At 65.7% G+C, this 18,594-nt stretch overlaps 1 protein-coding gene across 1 annotated transcript in view; it reads right to left on the minus strand.

The window, feature by feature from the left end:
• The window catches only part of HDAC5 (histone deacetylase 5), a 31,564-nt gene that overhangs the window by 12,677 nt on the left and 293 nt on the right, over window positions 1–18,594 (minus strand). Inside the window, exons 2-16 of the mRNA XM_033078665.2 lie at window positions 16,653–16,779; window positions 16,415–16,471; window positions 16,194–16,310; window positions 14,090–14,158; window positions 11,476–11,699; window positions 8,935–9,073; window positions 7,580–7,694; window positions 7,374–7,501; window positions 7,163–7,294; window positions 5,543–5,649; window positions 4,989–5,117; window positions 3,880–4,111; window positions 2,265–2,443; window positions 522–791; window positions 148–295 (exon numbers count right to left, since the gene is read on the minus strand). Coding sequence (XP_032934556.1) covers window positions 148–295; window positions 522–791; window positions 2,265–2,443; window positions 3,880–4,111; window positions 4,989–5,117; window positions 5,543–5,649; window positions 7,163–7,294; window positions 7,374–7,501; window positions 7,580–7,694; window positions 8,935–9,073; window positions 11,476–11,699; window positions 14,090–14,158; window positions 16,194–16,310; window positions 16,415–16,471; window positions 16,653–16,779 — 2,173 coding nt within the window. The remainder of the gene's footprint in view (window positions 1–147; window positions 296–521; window positions 792–2,264; window positions 2,444–3,879; window positions 4,112–4,988; window positions 5,118–5,542; window positions 5,650–7,162; window positions 7,295–7,373; window positions 7,502–7,579; window positions 7,695–8,934; window positions 9,074–11,475; window positions 11,700–14,089; window positions 14,159–16,193; window positions 16,311–16,414; window positions 16,472–16,652; window positions 16,780–18,594) is intronic.

Below are 18,594 nucleotides of genomic sequence, written 5' to 3' on the forward strand. Positions count from 1 at the left end.
CCAGCACAGAACGGGACCCTCAGGGAGGGGAGTACAGACACCCCTGACATCTCCCACAGCACAGACGCCCCCCGTGTGTCACCCCGAGGGACACAGCACCCCACAGCACCGAGACCCCACCCCCCGACGCCCCCAGCCCCACCGTACCTGTGGTGAAGAGGTGCTTGGGGGGCCCCTCGGGCTGGGGGGGCTTCACGCTGCCCGGGGACGATTGCGTGCGGGCCAGGGCGGGGTGGGGCAGCGCCAGGACCCCCAGGGGGGGCGCGGGGAAGAGCTGCAGAGCCTCGGGGTACACCTGGGGAGGGGGCGGGGGATGAGTCAGGCAGGGGATGGGGAGGGGGGGTCAGGGCGCGGGGGCGGCGGGGACACGGGGACAAAGGGGGGGGGGGGATGAGTCACCGACCCTTCCGAGTCATCGCTGCGGCAGCGTCCCCAAATTCGGAAATTCGGGGGGAGGGGACGCGTGGCAGGGCTGGGGGGGGGGGGGACAAGGGGTGCTGGGGGCCCCCCCAAAGTGTCACCTGCTTGTAGGTGACCCCCAGCTCGGTGACATCGGGGTCTGTGGTGGCCTCGGCTTCGTCCCCGCTGTCCCCCGGCTCCGGGCAGCCCTCGGGGTCCCGCGGTTGCTCCGGGGGGTCCCCGGCCTCTGGGGACACGAGGAGGGGGCCGAGGGGGGGTCCTGGGGGGCCTCTGTCCCCCGGGGGGGGCGATTGCTGCGCCGTCAGCTCCTCCTCCGTCTCCTCGGGGTGGGTGGGGGGCTGCCGAGCCAGCTCCCCCGCCTTGGGGAGCAGCTGGGGGGGCACGGGGGGCTCAGTGACCTTCCCTCCAGACCCCATGTGTTCTCTGTGCCCATTCCCACCCCACTGCCACCCCACTGTCACCCCACTGTCACCCCACACTCCTCTGTCCAGTCCTTCCCCATTTCCTGTCCTCTGCCTCAGTTTCCCCTCCCTGCACCGCCCCTCCCCGCGGTATTCTGGGGGGCAGTGGCACAGCCACACAACACCCACCCCGTACCCCATTCCCACCCCATTCACACCCCATTCACCCCCATTTCTTTTCACAACCTATACCCCATTCCCATCCCATTCCCAATCCCATCCCATTCCCACCCCATTCCACACTCACCCCACATCCCACTCCCACCCCATATCCCATTCCCACCCTATTTCCCCTCCATTCTCCCCCCATTCCCACACCCATCCCGTACCCTATTCCCATCCCATTTCCCCCCATTCCCCTCCCATTCCCTCTCACCCATACCCCATTCCCCCCACATTCTCACCCCATATCCCATTCCCCATTCCCCATTTCCCCACCATTCCCATCCCATTCCCCCCCATTCCCAATCCCACCCCATACCCCATTCCTCCCCCATTCCCACCCCAATCCCACCCCAATCCCATCCCATTCCCTCTCACACCCCATACCTCATTCCCACCCCATTCCCAATCCCACACCACACCCCATTCCCCCCACATTCCCCCATTCCCACCCTAGTGCCTCTCACACCCCACTCCCACCCCATACTCCATTCCCCCCCATTCCCATCCCATTCCCTCTCACATCCCATACCCCATTCCCACCCCATACCCCATTCCCCATTCCCCCCACCATTTCCCCGCCATTCCCAATCCCAATCCCACCCTGTACCCCATTCCCATCCTATTCCCATTCCCATCCCAATCCCACCCCATACCCCATCCCCCCCATTCCATGTCCCAATCCCAGTCCCACCCCATTCCCTCTCACGCCCCATACCCAATTCCCACCCCATTCCCACTCACACCCCATATCCCATTCCCATCCCAATCCCACCCCATACCCCATTCCCCCCACCATCACACCCCATTCCCAATCCTACACCCACCCCATACCCCAATTTCCAATTCCCCATTCCCCATTACCCCCCCATTCCCAATCCCCAATCCCACCCCATACCCCATTTCCCCCATTCCCCCCCATTCCCATCCTATTCCCATCCCATTCCCAATCCCACCCCATTACCAATCCCACCCTGTACCCCATTCCCCCCATTCCCCCGCCATCCCTCCCCATTCCCACCCCAATCCCTATCACACCCTGTACCCCATTCCCCCCCATTCCCTCCCATTCCCTCTCACACCCCATTCCCCATTCCCACCCCAATCCCACACCCATCCCATACCCCATTCCCCATTTCCCCCATCCCCAATCCCCCCCATTCCCTCCCATTCCCCCCATTTCCCCCATTCCCATCCCCACCCCCTCCCCACCTTCCCCACCTTCCCGGGCTGTTTGTCCATCAGGTGCGGCTGCAGGGCTCCGTGGGGCAGCGCCTGGGGGCTCTGCGGCAGCGGCGAGGACTGCGTGCGGCTCAGGGGCCGGTGCCGGGGGGCTCGGCCCGCCCGGGGACCCCCCCCGCGCTCCGCGGTCACCAGCGGGGACTGCCCGTGCAGGGGCACTGCGGGACACGGGGTCAGGGGGCTCCCCGGGACCCCCGGAGTGCGGGGAGCTGGGGGAGACTGGGACAGGACTGGGGGGGGAAACTGGGAGAGGGTGGGGAGGGACTGCCCGTGCAGGGGCACTGCGGGACACGGGGTCAGGGGGCTCCCCGGGACCCCCGGAGTGCGGGGAGCTGGGGGAGACTGGGACAGGACTGGGGGGAACTGGGGGGACTGGGGGAGGAATGGGGAGAATGGGATGGGAAACTGGGAAAGGGTGGGAGGGACTGGGGAAGACTGGGGAAGGGTGGGAGGGACTGGGGGGAGACTGGGGGGACTGGGGGGAACTGGGACAGGGTGGGAGGGACTGGGGGAGACTGGGGGAGGAATGGGGGAAACGGGACGGGAAACTGGGAGAGGGTGGGAGGCATGGAGGGGAGACTGGGACAGGGTGGGAAACATTGAGGGAGAAACTGGGGAAGGACTGAGGGGAACTGGGGGGACTGGGGGGAAACTGGGAAAGGGTGGGAGGGACTGGGAGGGAAACTGGGACAGGACTGGGGGAACTGGGAAAGGGTGGGAAGGACCAAGGGGGGAAACTGGGACAGGACTGGAGGAAACTGGGAAAGGGAGGGAAGGACTGGGGAAGAAACTGGGACAGGACTGGGGGGAAACTGGGAAAGGACTGGGAGGAACTGGGAAAGGGTGGGAAGGACTGGGGGGGAAAACTGGGAAAGGACTGGTGGGAACTGGGGGAGGGATGGAGGAAACGGGATGGGAAACTGGGAAAGGGTGGGAGGGACTGGGGGGAAACTGGGACAGGACTGGGGGAACTGGGAGAGGGTGGGAGGGACTGGGGGGGAAACTGGGACAGGACTGGGGGAACTGGGAGAGGGTGGGAGGGACTGGGGGAGACTGGGGGGACTGGGGGGAACTGGGAAAGGGACGGAGAGAACGGGACGGGAAAGTGGGAGAGGGTGGGAGGGACTGGGGGGGGAGACTGGGACAGGACTGGGAGAAACTGGGGGGACTGGGGAGAAACTGGGAGAGGGTGGGAGGGAACGGGGCGGGAAACTGGGAGAGGGTGAGGAGGGATTGGGGGAGACTGGGGGGACTGGGGAGAAACTGGGAGAGGGTGGGAGGGACTGGGAGAGAAACTGGGACAGGACTGGGGGAACTGGGGGAGGACTGGGGGTACTGGGGGACACGGGGACAGGACTGGGGGACACTAAGGGGACACTGAAGGGACACAGAGGGAGGACTGGGGGTTCTGGGCAGACACTGGGACAGGACTGGGGGCACTGGGAGGACACTGGGGCAGGACTGGGGGTACTGGGCAGACCCTGGGACAGGACTGGGGGACACTGGGAGGACACTGGGGCAGGACTGGGGGTACTGGGGGACACTGGGACAGGACTGGGGACACTGGGGGACACTGGGGACACTGGGGGCTCACCAGCAATGAGCGTGCTCTGCTGTCGCGCCTGCTCCAGGAGCAGCACGTGCTGCAGCAGCGACGGTGGCGCGGAGGGACTGTCCCCGTCCAGGGCCACCCCCAGCAGGCAGCCGGGGATCGAGGACGTGCTCAGGAACTTCCCGGAGAGCGCGGCCCCGGGGCGCAGCGGGGACACCCCCGGGGGCACGGCCGGCCGCTCGCCCTCCGCCTGGGGGGACAGCTTGGGGGACACCTGCGGGGACAGCGGTGACACCCAGGGGGTCCCCACGTCGGCCCAGGGTGACAGGTGTCTGTGTCACCCCACAGGGTACCCACAAATCCCCCTCTGTGGTGTCCCCGTGTCACAGTGACACCCACAATGGTCACAGTGCCACCCACCACGGTGTCCCCATGTCCCAGTGCCACCCGCCATGGTGCCCCCACATCACAGTGCCACCCACCATGGTCACAGTGCCACCCATCATGGTGTCCCCACATCCCAGTGCCACCTGCCACAGTGTCCCCATGTCCCAGTGACACCCACCATGGTGTCCCCATATCCCAGTGCCACCCGTCATGGTGTCCCCACATCCCAGTGACACCCACCATGGTGTCCCCATGTCCCAGTGACACCCGCCATGGTGTCCCCATGTCCCAGTGCCACCTGCCATGGTGTCCCCACGTCCCAGTGCCACCCACCATGGTGTCCCCGTGTCTCAGTGCCACCCACAATGGTGTCCCCACATCCCAGTGCCACCCATCATGGTGTCCCCACGCCACAGTGCCACCCACCATGGTGTCCCCACATCCCCACCATGCTGTCCCCACATCACAGTGCCACCCACCATGGTGTCCCCATGTCCCCCTCACGTTCCCCCTGTGCAGTTCCAGTCTCTGTGTGGCCCCCATGTCCCCACCACGATGTCCCCACATCACAGTGCCACCCACCATGGTGTCCTCACATCCCAGTGCCACCCATCACGGTGTCCCCATGTCCCCACCATGGTGTCCCCATGCCCCCCTCACGTTCCCCCTGTGCAGTTCCAGTCCCTGTGTGGTCCCCATGTCCCCACCACGATGTCCCCACGTCCCAGTGCCACCCCCACAGGGTCCCCGTGTCCCCCACTCACGGGGAGGTGGGCGCTGGTGACGGTGACAGTGGCCTGCAGCCCCAGGGACAGGTTGGGCAGCGATGGGGACGTGTAGAGGCTGAGCTGGGCCCCGTCCAGGGCCAGGGCGTGGGGCTGGGGCAGCAGCTGCTGTGGCACCGAGGGTGGCATCAGTGACACCAGCGGGGACAGGACGTGTCACCAACGAGGGGGGACACGACATGTCACCAACACGTGTAGGGACAGGACATGTCACCAACACACTCAGAGCCCTCTGCCCACATCCCTGTCCCCATTCCCGTCCCTGTCCTGTCCCTGTCCCCATCCCTGTCCCTGTCCCTGTCCCCTCCCTGTCCCTGTCCCCGTCCCTGTCCCCTCCCTGTCCCCTCCCTGTCCCCTCCCCGTCCCCTCCCTGTCCCTGTCCCTGTCCCTGTCCCCTCCCTGTCCCTGTCCCTGCCCCTGTCCCATCCCTGTCCCCATCCCTGTCCCCCTCCCTGTCCCATCCCTGTCCCATCCCTGTCCCCTCCCCCTCCCTGTCCCCTCCCTGTCCCCTCGCTGTCCCCTCCCGGCCGTACCTCGCTGTGGATGTTGGGGACAGAGGCGGCCAGGCCGTTGTGGGCACCGTGGGAGCTGTTGGGGGAGCTGGGCCCCGACCCGGGGGCACTGCTGCACACCGATGACACTGCGGGGACACCAGTGTGACACAGGGGGACACCAGTGTGACACAGGGACACTGCTCTGTGTGACAGTGACACTGCGGGGGACACCAGTGTGACACAGGGGGACAGCCCCGTGTGACACAGGGGGACAGCTCTGTGTGACACAGGGACACAGGGACACACGAGTGTGACACAGGGGGACAGCCCCGTGTGACACAGTGACACTGCGGAGAACACCAGTGTGACACAGTGACACAGGGACACAGGAGTGTGACACAGGGACACTGCCCCGTGTCACACACTGTCAACACACTGACACAGGGACACCCCCTGGTGTCACACAGCGTCACACAGTGTCACACAGTGTCACCCTGCCCTGTGTCCCACCAGCCCCGGGGGCTCTGGGGAAGCACACGGTGACTTGGGGACAGTGAGTGACATCCGTGAGCACAGCCTATGTCCCCACGTGTCCCCACGGTGTCCCCACGTATCCCCACAGTGTCCTCGCGGTGTCCCCACATGTCCCCACGGTGTCCCCACATGTCCCCACAGTGTCCCCACATGTCCCACACAGTGTCCCCATGGTGTCCCCACATGTCCTCACATGTCCCCATATGTCCCCACAGTGTCCCCAGTATCCCCACGCGTCCCCACATGTCCCCACATATCTCCACAGTGTCCCCACAGTGTCCCCATGCTGTTCCCACGCGTCCCCACATATCCCCACGTTGTCCCCATGTGTCCCCACATGTCCCCACAGTGTCCCCTCGGTGTCCCCACGGGTCCCTGTGGTGTCCCCAAGTGCCCCCACAGTGTCCCCACAGTGTCCCCACAGTGTCCCCATGCATCCCCATATATCTCCACATGTCCCCATGTGTCCCCACACGTCCCTGTGGTGTCCCCACATGTCTCCACAGTGTCCCTATGGTGTCCCCGTGGTGTCCCCATGTGTCCCCACAGTGTCCCCACATGTCCCCACATTGTCCCCACATTGTCCCCACAGTGTCCCTGCGGTGTCCCCACAGTGTCCCCCAGTGTCCCCACATGTCCCCACATGTCCCCACGGTGTCCCCATGGTCTCCCCACACATCCCCACGCGTCCCCACATGTCCCCAGTATCCCCACGTATCCCCACATGTCCCCACAGTGTCCCCACATATCCCCACAGTGTCCCCACGTGTCCCCACGGTGTCCCCACAGTGTCCCCACAGTGTCTCCACATATCCCCACAGTGTCCCCAGTATCCCCACATGTCCCCCCGTGTCCCCCAGTGTCCCCACACACTCCCCCATGTCCCCATGTCCCCCCGTGTCCCCGGTGTCCCCACGCACCGGTGATCTCCACGTTGTCCCCACATATCCCCACGTGTCCCCCCGTGTCCCCACATGTCCCCATGTCCCCCGTGTCCCCATGTCCCCACGCACCGGTGATCTCCACGTTGTCCCCACATGTCCCCCCATGTCCCCAGTGTCCCCCCATGCTCCCCCGTGTCCCCAGTGTCCCCAGTGTCCCCAGTGTCCCCATGTCCCCACGCACCGGTGATCTCCACGTGCCGCTTGCGGAAGGCGCTGAGCACGGAGCCGTCGCGGCGCCGCAGCAGGGGGCTGCTCCTGCGCTCCGCCACCTTCTGCTTCAGCCGCGACCGCACCTTCAGGTTGGGCTCCGACGCTGGGGGACCCCAGAGGCGGCGCTCAGACCGTGCCACCCGCGGGTGTCACCCCCAGGTGTCCCCCGGAGCGTCACCCACCGGTTTTGCGCAGCGGGAAATCGTCGCGCCCGTCGTAGGTGCCGAGCAGGGGGAGCTTGTAGGACGGGGGGGTCCCCGGGCTGCCGCTCTGGGGGGGGGAACTCTGGTCCAACGAGGTGTGGTGAGCCCTGCAGGGGGAGGTGGCACCGCTAGGACACCCGGGTGACACCCCCAGGGCGGCTCGGGGGGGGCTGTGGGGCACCCACCAACATTTGGGGTGCTGGGGGAGGGAATGGTTGGGGGCGCCGGGGCCTGGGTCCTTTGTCTTGCTGAGCAGGAATTCCTGGAGCTTCAGCTTCACCTCCGTGCTGGCGATGGCGCCTGGGGGGACGGGCGCGGGTCAGGGGGGCAGCAGAGCCACACAGACACCCACAGACAGCCCAGACCCACAGACACCCACAGACACCCCACAGACAGCCTGGATCCTACAGACCCACAGACAACCCTACAGACAGCCCGGATCCTACAGACCCACTATTTCCCACTCCCTACAGCCCTACAGACACCCCACAGACAGCCCAGACCCACAGACAGACCCACAGACACCCACAGACAGCCCAGACCCACAGACAGACCCACAGACAGACCCACAGACAGCTGAGATCCTACAGACCCACAGACAGCCCAGACCCACAGACAGACCCACAGACAGCCCAGACCCACAGACAGACCCACAGACAGCCCAGACCCACAGACACCCACAGACAGCCCAGACCCACAGACAGACCCACAGACACCCACAGACAGCCCAGCCCCACAGACAGACCCACAGACACCCACAGACAGCTGAGATCCTACAGACTCCCAGACACCCCACCCTACAGCCCCACAGACCCCCCAGCCCCACTATTCCCCATTCCCTACAGCCCCACAGACACCTCAGATCCCCTAGACCCACAGACAGCCCAGATCCTCCAGACCCACAGACACCCCAAATCCTGCAGCCCCACAGACCTCCCAACCCCACAGACACCCCACCCTACAGCCCCACAGACAGCCCACCCTACAGCCCCACAGACAGCCCAGATCCTGCAGCCCCACAGACCCCCCAGACCCACAGACACCCTGGATCCCCCAGCCCCACTATTCCCCATACCCTACAGCCCCACAGATGGCCCCACAGACAGCCCAGATCCCCCAGACCCACAGACACCCCACCCTACAGCCCCACAGACAGCCCAGATCCCCCAGACCCACTATTCCCCATTCCCTACAGCCCCACTGTTCTCCACTCCCCACTCCCCACAGACACCCCAATCCCCCCCAGCCCCCCAGACCCACTATTCCCCCCTCTCTACAGCCCCACAGACCCCCTAGCCCCACTATTCCCCACTCCCTACAGCCCCACAGACAGCCCAGACCCCCCAGCCCCACTGTTCCCCACTCCCAATCCCCCCCAGCCCCACAGTTCCCCACTCCCCTCAGCCCCCCAGCCCCCCCAGTCCCACAGACACCCCAATCCCCCTCAGCCCCACTGTTCCCCACTCCCCACTCCCCAATCCCCCCCAGCCCCTCCGTTCCCCACTCCCCACTCCCCCCATCCCCGCCGCTCCCCGCTCACTGTCTCGGCCCCGCTCCTTGGCCCGCAGGCTCTGCAGCTGCTCCAGGCGCTGCTGCTGCTGCTCCAGCTCCTGCCGCTCCCGCTGCCGCTGCTGCTCCAGCTCCTGCTGCCGCCGGGCGGCCAGAGCCTCCTGCTGCTGCTGCGGGCCGGGGGGCAGCGCCGTGGGACCCCCGGGCCCGGGGTGACACCCCCGGTGTGCCCCCCGAGGGGTCCATCGTCCCCAAAATGCCATCGAGCCCGTGGCTCCATCACCCCCAAAATGCCATCGACCCCACGGCTCCATCACCCCCAAAATGCCATCGAGCCCGTGGCTCCATCGCCCCCAAAATGCCACCGAGCCCACGGCTCCATCACCCCCAAAATGCCATCGACCCCACGGCTCCATCCCCCCCAAAATGCCATCGAGCCCGTGGCTCCATCACCCCCAAAATGCCATCGAGCCCGTGGCTCTATCGGCCTTCAGCAGCTCCATCACCCCGATATTCCTCCCCCAGAGCACCATCATCCCAAATACCCTTCCAAAAACTCCATCATCCCCAAACGTGACACCCCACAGCTCCATCATCCCACAAAACCCGTCCAAAAACTCCATCATCCCCAAACAGTGACACCCCAAAACTCCATCAGAACCAATATCCATCCAAAAATTCCATCACCCCCAGACTGCTGAAACCCCAAAGTTCCATCAGACCCAGTACCCTTCCAAAAACTCCACTCCCCAACTGGTGACACCCCAAAGTTCCATCAACCCCAATACTCCTCCAAAAACTCCATCACCCCCAAAAGCTGCCACCCCAAAGTTCCATCAACCCCCAATATCCTTTCAAAAGCTCCACTCCCCAATTGGTGAAAAAGTTCCATCATCCCAAATATCCCTCCAAAAACTCCATCACCCCCAGACTGGTGACACCCCAAAGTTCCATCACCCCCAGTTAGTGCCACCCCACATCTCCATCATCCCCAACTGGTGCCACCCCACATCTCCATCACCCCAATATTCCTCCCCCAGCAGCTCCATCATCCCAAATATCCCTCCAAAAACTGCATCACCCCCAAAAGCTGCCACCCCAAAGTTCCATCATCCCACAAAACTCCTCCAAAAACTCCGTCACCCCCAAAATAAGACACCCCACAGCTCCATCAGACACAATATCCCTCCAAAAACTCCATCACCCCCGGACTGGTGACACCCCAAAGCTCCATCACTCCCAAAACGAGACACCCCACAGCTCCATCACCCCAATATTCCTCCCCCAGCAGCTCCATCATCCCAAAAACCCGTCCAAAAACTCCATCATCCCTAAATGGTGACACCCCAAAGCTCCATCAACCCCAATACCCGTCCAAAAACTCCATCACCCCCAAACGGTGACACCCCACAGCTCCATCAGAACCAATATCCTTCCAAAAACTCCATCAGCCCCAAAAGGTGACACCCCACATCTCTGTCACCCCCAGACTGGTGCCACCCCACAGCTCCATCACCCCGATATTCCTCCCTCAGCAGCTCCATCATCCCAAATACCCATCCAAAAACTCCATCAGCCCCAGACTGGTGCCACCCCACATTTCCATCCCCACATTTCCATCCCCACATCCCCCTCCCCACATCCCCATCCCCACATCCCCCTCCCCACATTTCCATCCCCACATCCCCCTCCCCACATCCCCCTCCCCACATTTCCATCCCCACATCCCCCTCCCCACATTTCCATCCCCACATTTCCATCCCCACATCCCCCTCCCCACATTTCCGTCCCCACATTTCCATCCCCACATTTCCATCCCCACATCCCCATCCCCACATTTCCATCCCCACATCCCCCTCCCCACATTTCCATCCCCACATCCCCCTCCCCACATTTCCACCCCCACATCCCCATCCCCACATTTCCATCCCCACATTTCCATCCCCACATCCCCCTCCCCACATTTCCATCCCCACATCCCCCTCCCCACATCCCCCTCCCCACATCCCCGTCCCCACATTTCCATCCCCACATTTCCATCCCCACATCCCCATCCCCACATTTCCACCCCCACATTTCCACCCCCACATTTCCACCCCCACATTTCCACCCCCACATTTCCGCCCCCACATTTCCATTCCCACATTTCCATCCCCACATTTCCATCCCCACATCCCTGTGTCCCCACATTTCCATCCCCACATCCCCCTCCCCACATCCCCATCCCCACATTTCCATCCCCACATTTCCACCCCCACATTTCCATCCCCACATTTCCATCCCCACATCCCCCTCCCCACATCCCCCTCCCCACATTTCCATCCCCACATCCCCCTCCCCACATCCCCCTCCCCACATCCCCCTCCCCACATCCACATCCCCACATTTCCATCCCCACATCCCCATCCCCACATCCCCATCCCCACATTTCCATCCCCACATCCCCCTCCCCACATCCCCCTCCCCACATTTCCATCCCCCCATTTCCATCCCCACATCCCCCTCCCCACATTTCCATCCCCACATCCCCCTCCCCAAATCCCCCTCCCCAAATCCCCGTCCCCCCACACACCTTGAGGTGTTTCTGGAGCTGCACCTGGTGCTGGCGGGTGAGGTGCTCGTGCTGTTTCTGGAACTCGGCGAAGAGCAGCTGCTTCTGGAGCTGCTGCTGCTGCTTCAGGGCCACCAGCTCCCGCTGCAGCTGCTGCTCCCGCGCCGCCGCCAGCCCCGCGTCCACCCCCGCCTCGGGCCCCGGCCCCTCCGGCCCCTCCGGCCCCTCCGGCCCTGCCGGACACGCTGCGTGGGGGGGACAGCGAGGGGACACCCCAAAATGAGGGAGGGGGACACCCCCAAAATGAGGGAGGGGGACACCCCCAAAGTGAGGGAGGGGGACACTCCGAAATGAGGGAGGGGGACACCCCTGAAAATGAGGGAGGGGGCTGGGAACACTCTGAAAATGAGGGAGGGGGACACCCCCAAAATGAGGGAGGGGGACACCCCCAAAATGAGGGAGGGGGACACCCCCAAAACGAGGGAGGGGGACACTCCGAAAATGAGGGAGGGGGACACCCCAGAATGAGGGAGGGGGACACCTTGAAAATGAGGGAGGGGGACACCCCCAAATGAGGGAGGGGGACACCTCCAAAATGAGGGAGGGGGCTGGGAACACCCCCAAAATGAGGGAGGGGGACACTCCGAAAATCAGGGAGGGGGCTGGGAACACCCCCAAAATGAGGGAGGGGGACACCCCAAAATGAGGGAGGGGTTCAGGGGCAGGTTTGGGGGGGCTCGGAGAGGTTCGGGGGTGTCTCATTGAAGGGAGGATGGGGGGGGTTTGGGGTGGGAGATGGGGGGAGTGGGGTGGGGGTCAGGGGGTGCTGGAGCCCTCGGGGTCTCCCCCCAATCCCCAACCCCCCCCCCTGGATCAACCCCCCCAAAAATAAAACCCCCCCACCCCATCCAAACCCCTCCATCCTCAGCACACACAGAGCGCTGCGGGGGGGGGGCAACACCGACCCCTCCCCAAAAATATCCCCCAAAATATCCCCCAAAAACATCCCCCCCATCAGCCAGGGGGGGCACAGACCCCCCCAGCAACCGGGGGGGGCACAGACCCCCCCAGCAGGGCTCGGGGGGCGGGGGGAGGGGGGGCTGTCCCCACGCAAACAGGAAGCGGGGGCGGGGGGCGCTCGGTGAATGTTAATGAACCCCCCCCTCCCCCCCCCCCAGCCCCCCCCTCCCCCTGGCACGTCGGGCACTGACGTGTCCCCGCGCGGACCCACGGACGTCACCGTGCGCGGGGGTGGCGCCCCCCTGTGCCCCCCTCCCCGGGCTGAGAGACCCCCCCAGGGACAGATGGACACCCCCAGGGACAGATGGACACCCCCTGGGACAGACGGACACCCCCCAGGGACAGACAGACCTCCCAAAGACAGACCGCCCCAGGACAGAAACCCCCCCCCAAGGACAGTCAGACCCCCCAAAAACAGACAGACCCCCCCCAAGACAGACAGACCCCCCTAAGGACAGACAGACCCCCCCAAAGACAGACAGACTCCCCCCAAAAACAGACAACCCCCCCCCCCAAAGGACAGACAGACCCCCCAAAAACAGACAGACCCCCCTCAGGGACAGACAGACTCCCCCTCAGGACAGACAGAGCCCCTAAGGACAGAGAGACCCCCCCCCCAAAGACAGACAGACCCCCCAAAGGACAGACAGACCCCCCCAAAGGACAGACAGACCCCCCCCAAAGACAGACAGACAGACCCCCCCAAAGACAGACAGACAGACCCCCCCAAAGGACAGACAGAGCCCCCAAAAATAGACAGACCCCCCCAAAAAGAGACAGACCCAAATACAGACAGATCCCTCCAGGACAGACAGACCCCCCAGGGACAGACAGACCCCCCCAGGACAGACAGACCCCTCCTCAAAAACAGTCAGAACCCCCCAAGCACAGACAGACCCCCCTCAGGACAGACAGACACCCCCAAGGACAGACAGACCCCCCCCAAAAGTCATACAGACCCTCCCAGGGACAGACAGACACCCCTCCAAAGTCAGAAAGACCCCCCCCAAAAACCTGTAGCCCCCCCAAACCTGCAGCTCCACCCTGTGAATATCGGGGGGCAATTGGGGGCTGTCACCCCCAGCCCATGTTGGGGGGGTTAAACTGAGCCCCCGTCGGTGCCCACCCGGCACTTTGGGGTCAGGGGTGGCTTTGGGGTGACCCCACCCCACCCTGCAGCCCCCCCGTGAGGGACAGGGGACGTTTAACCCCTCGCTGGCCAAACTGAGAGGTGCCCGTGGGTACAACGGCGGTGTCCCCAGGGTCGGGGCGGTGTCCCCAGGGTCGGGGCAGTGTCCCCACGTTTGGGGGGTGTCCCCAGGGTTGTGTGGGTGTCCCCAGAGTTGTGGCGGTGTCCCCAAGATTGGGGGGGTGTCCCCAGGGTTGGGGGGGTGTCCCCAGGGTCGGGGGGGTGTCCCCAGGGCTGGGCGGTGTCACCAAGGTTGGGGCAGTGTCCCCAGGGTTGGGGCGGTGTCACCAGGGGTTAGGGGGTGTCCCCAGGGTTGGGGGGGTATCACCACGTTTGGGGCGGTGTCTCCAAGGTTGGGGCGGTGTCCCCAGGGTCGGGACAGTGTCCCCACGTTTGGGGGGCGCGGGGGGGCCGCCCCCCACTCACCTGGGGCGGGCAGGTGCAGCGGGACACGGGGCAGCAGCTCCAGCGGGGGCTCACGGCCGGACCCCCCCTCTGCAGAGACACACCCGTGACCCCCCCCGAACGGGCTGGGGAGGGGTCCCGGCGCCCCCAGACCCAACCCCGGCTCCCCCAGACCCAACCCCGGCGCCCCCAGACCCAACCCCGGCGCCCCCAGACCCAACCCCGGCTCCCCAAACCCCCCCTCGGTGGGAGGTGGGGGGGGGTCACAGAGCATCCCCGGGTTTTGGGGGGCTGGGAGCTCCTGCAGCCCCCCCAGATCGGGCAGGGCAGGGCTGGAGGGACCCCCCCTCACCCACGCCCCCCCCTCAATCCCGGCTATTCTCTGTGGCGCCTGGAAATAGCACGGGAGGAGCCGGCTAAAAATAGGGAATTGTGCCGGGGGGGTCACGGGAGGGGATGCGCTGTGTCCCCCCCCTCTCTGACACCAGGGCACCCCCGAACTGCCCCGGCGAGGCTGGGGGGGGTCCCCACGACCCCTCCCCACCTCCATCCCACATCCCCCTAATTATCAGAGACGTTAATCCGCATCAGCGCTGCCGGGAATAAAACCGGGAATAAAACCGGGGGGGGGGGGATTAACTTCCACTCCGGGACAACGCGACCCCCCCGCCCCACTCGGGACCCCCTGACACCCCCTGCAAGCCCCCCCAGGAGGGCTGGGGGGGCACAGATGCCACCTCAGCACTCCCCACACCCAATCCGTGTCCCCAAGCAGGGCCAAGCGGGGGGGGTCACCATGTGCTGAAGTGCTGACCCCCCCCCCATTTTGGGGTCCCCCTCCCGGTTACGGGGACCCCCCCAGCCGTGTGTAACACCCCCCAACCCCAGGGCACCGCCACGTTTATTTACCACGCGTTAATCCCCAAGCCAAGACTTTTAATAGCCGGGATATTTCTGGGACACCCCCCCGCGCCCCCCCCCGCTGCCCCCCCCCCCCGGGGGGGTTTGGGGCTTGACGTCAGCCCGGCTATTTCTGGTGCTGCCGGCGGCCAGGAGGCCGCGGGAATGGGCGCTGCAGCCTCCCGGACCCCCCTCCTGCTGCCCGGACCCCTCCCCACCCCCAGACCCCCGGCCCGGCCCCAGCGCAGGGCACAGGGGGGGGGGCTTGAACAGCGGAGGGAAATGGGGAGGGGGGACAGTGGGGACCCCCAGGAAGTCCCCGAGGGAAGGAGGGGGTGCAGGCGGGGATGGGAGCGGGACCCCCCGGTTGTGGGGTGAGGAAGAGGAGCTCTGGGGGTCCCCGAGCCCCCCCCGGGGTAAATTGGGGACCCCCGAGCGCGGAGTGGGCTGAGACCGGCCCAGCTCGTCACAGCACCCCCGAACCTCCGCAGGACCACCCCGAAGAGAGAGGGGACCCCCGGGGGTGGCAGAGGTGGCCGGGCCGTGTCCCCGCGCCGCCGTGTCCCCGCGCCACTGTGTCCCCGTGCCACCGCGCCGCGTGCCAGCCCCGTGCCAGGCACGGCCGGGCGACGCTCCAGCGCTGCGGCCGCTCCAAAAATACCGGCGGGGCGGCTCGGGGGGGCTCGGGGGGGCTCGGGGACACAGGGGACACACACCCCCGACCCCAGCGGGACGCGGGGTGCCTCAGTTTCCCCTGCAGAGCCCGCGGGTGCCGCGTGTCGCTTCGGGAGCGAGTCCAGATGTGGCCGGAGTTCCCAGCGGGATAATTACAGGGCGGGGAGCGGGGACAGCGCGAGCACGGCCCTGGCGGTCACCACGGCTTGTCCCCCACGCGTGGCACCGCGGGGACCCCCCGGGGGGCAGCGGGGACCCGCCCCGCGGTGGCATAAAGAGCCACGTGTGAGCCGTGCCACGGCGGTGACGGCGACAGCGGCCGGGCCTCGGTGTCCCCTCGCGGCGGGGGGATGTCGGGGTGCGGGGAAACCGGGAAGGGGGCGGCGGGACGGGCTGGGATCACCGGGAGGGGTGGTCCCGGTGCCCCCCGGTGTCCCGATGTGTCCTGCGGGGCGGAATGCTGCCCCGGTACCCCAAAATCCCGCAGGATGTCGGGGGTGCGGCGGTGACCGGGACACTCGGCGCGGTGTCCCCAGCCCCGGGGTCTCACCTGTGTCGCTCTGGGGGTCCATGGTGGCCCGCGGGTGTGACCGGGGGGGCTCGCACAGGCGCGGCTCCGTCAGCGCCGGCCGGGGCACCGGGGCTGTGCCCGCGCCGCCCGGGAGCCCTGCGGGACAAGCGCCGGTCAGAGCCCGCGACCCCCGAAACCTCCCCCAGACTCAAAAGGGGGGTGGGAGCCCGCACCGAGCCCCCCCCTCCCCGAGAGCCCACCCAGCGCAGGATGCGGCCCCGCTGTCCCCAGGATGGGGGGCACCCCCAGAAGGGACCCTGCAGGGAAAGGGGGGGGGTCCCGCAGAGGGGGGACAGCAAGGAAAGACCCCCGGCCGTGCCACAGGGACCCCCATAAGGACACGGGTGAAGGGGGGGACACACGCTGAACCCCCCCGGGTGCTGCAACCCCCCCAAAGCCAGGGGTCGCCCCGAGATGGGGGTCTGGGGGTGTCCCCACGAGGTGACACGCGGCGGGGGGGACACGCCACCCGCTCTGCCGAGCCCGGCGCGGTGCAGCGGGGCCCCCCCGGCCCCCCCCGCGCTGCGGAGCCGCCGCCGGGCAGGCGCTGCCGGGCCCCCCGACACTGCGGGAACCCCGAACGTGCAGGACCCCCCCCCCCAGAAGGCACCGGGACCCCCCCCCCCCTCACGGCACGGTGGAAAGCGCAGCGCACCGGGACCCCGGCCCGCAGCGACCCCCCCGAACCGCAGCGGCGCCGCTCGCTGCAGGGCCCCGCCGAACCGGCACCGGGACCCCCCCCCCGGGGGCAGCGGGACCCCCCCCCAAATTGCAGCGGGATCTCCCAAACTGCACAAGGCCCCTCCGGGCTGCAGGGCCCCCCCTCGCTGCACGGGTTCTCCCCCCTCGGGACCCCGGAATGCACAGGACCCCCCTCCCGCACTGGGGTCCCCCCCCTTGCAGCCCCCCCAAAATCCGCACGGGGGTCCCCCCATTGCAGCCCTCCCCCCCCATCACCCTGGAGCCCCTCCCAAACCACACAGGGACCCCCCACTGCACCCCACCCCCCCTCCAGCCGCACCGGCCCCGCTGCACCCCCTGCCCCGCACTGGGGTCCCCCCTCTGCAGCCCCCTCAAAATCCGCACGGGGGTCCCCAATGCGGCCCCCCCACTTCGCACGGGGTGCAAACCCCCTCACCCCGCGCCCCCCAACCGCACAGCGACCCCGAATCCCACCCCCATCACACAAACCCCCCCCACCACCCCAAACCGCACCGGGACCTCCGGGATCGCAGCCCCCCCCCCCCCCTTCCCCCCCCCCACCACCGGAGCAGCACGGAGCCCCCCCGGACACCGCGGATCTCCCCCCGGGCGCGGGTCCCCGTCGCGATGCGGTGTCCCCGGGTGTCCCCCCCAGGGTCCCCCCCCCGTACCTGGGGTCCCCCCGGTGCCGCCCGGCGCGCGCCCCGCCGCCCCCCCGCCTCCTCCTCCATCTTCGCCGCGCGGCCCCGCCCGCCCCGACAACAACATTCGGTGACGTCACTCGCGGGTCACGTGACGGCGCCCGGTGCTAAAATTAGACCCGCGCGCGGCCCCGCCCTCCCAAAAAAGGGGCGGTGCCTAAAGGGGGGCGGTGCTTAAGGGGCGGTGCTAAAGGGGGGCGGTGCTTAACGGTAGCGGTGTCTAAGGGGGCGGTGCTTAAAGGGGGGCGGTGCTTAAAGGGGGCGGTGCTTAAGGGGGCGGTGCTTAAGGGGGCGGTGCTTAAGGAGGGGCGGAGCATAATGAAGCCTTAAAGGGGCCGCGCAGATGAGCGCGGGGAGCGCGTGTTTGGGGTCATACATGGGGGGTGCTCGGGGGTCTCGGTGCGCTACAGAATCTCATGGTAGCGAAGCTTGAAAAAATAAACCTGAGGAGGGAAATTTTGGGGGGGAAAAGTGGAAAAAAGGCAAACTCAAAAAGCACTAAAATTCCGCTAAACGCCCCCAAAAAAACCATTTAAAAAACCTAAAACCTCTTTAAAACCCCTCCGAAAAACCCTTTAAAAGAGCCCTAAAAAAACAAAATTCCCCTTTAAAAACAAAAAAAAACCCCAAAAGCCCCCCTTTAAAAAACCCCAAAACCTCTTAAAAAAAACCCCAAAAATCCTTTAAAAGCCTCCCCCAAATTCCCAAAATTTCCCTTTAAAAACCGCAAAAAAAACAGCCCAAAATTCCCCTTTAAAAACCAAAAAAACCACCCCAAAACCCCCCAAAAAACCCTTTAAAATCTCCAAAAAAACCCCCAAAAAACCCTGAAAACCCCCCAAAGTCCTCCCCAAAAAAACCCCAAAATTCCCCTAAAAACCCCTTTAAAAAACCAAAAACCCTTTTAAAACCCCCCCAAAAAAACCTTTGAATAAACCCTAAAACCTCTAATATTCCCCCTTAAAAACCACAAAAGA

The sequence above is a fragment of the Catharus ustulatus genome, chromosome 23, assembly GCF_009819885.2.
Source record: "Catharus ustulatus isolate bCatUst1 chromosome 23, bCatUst1.pri.v2, whole genome shotgun sequence".
NCBI lineage: Eukaryota > Metazoa > Chordata > Aves > Passeriformes > Turdidae > Catharus > Catharus ustulatus.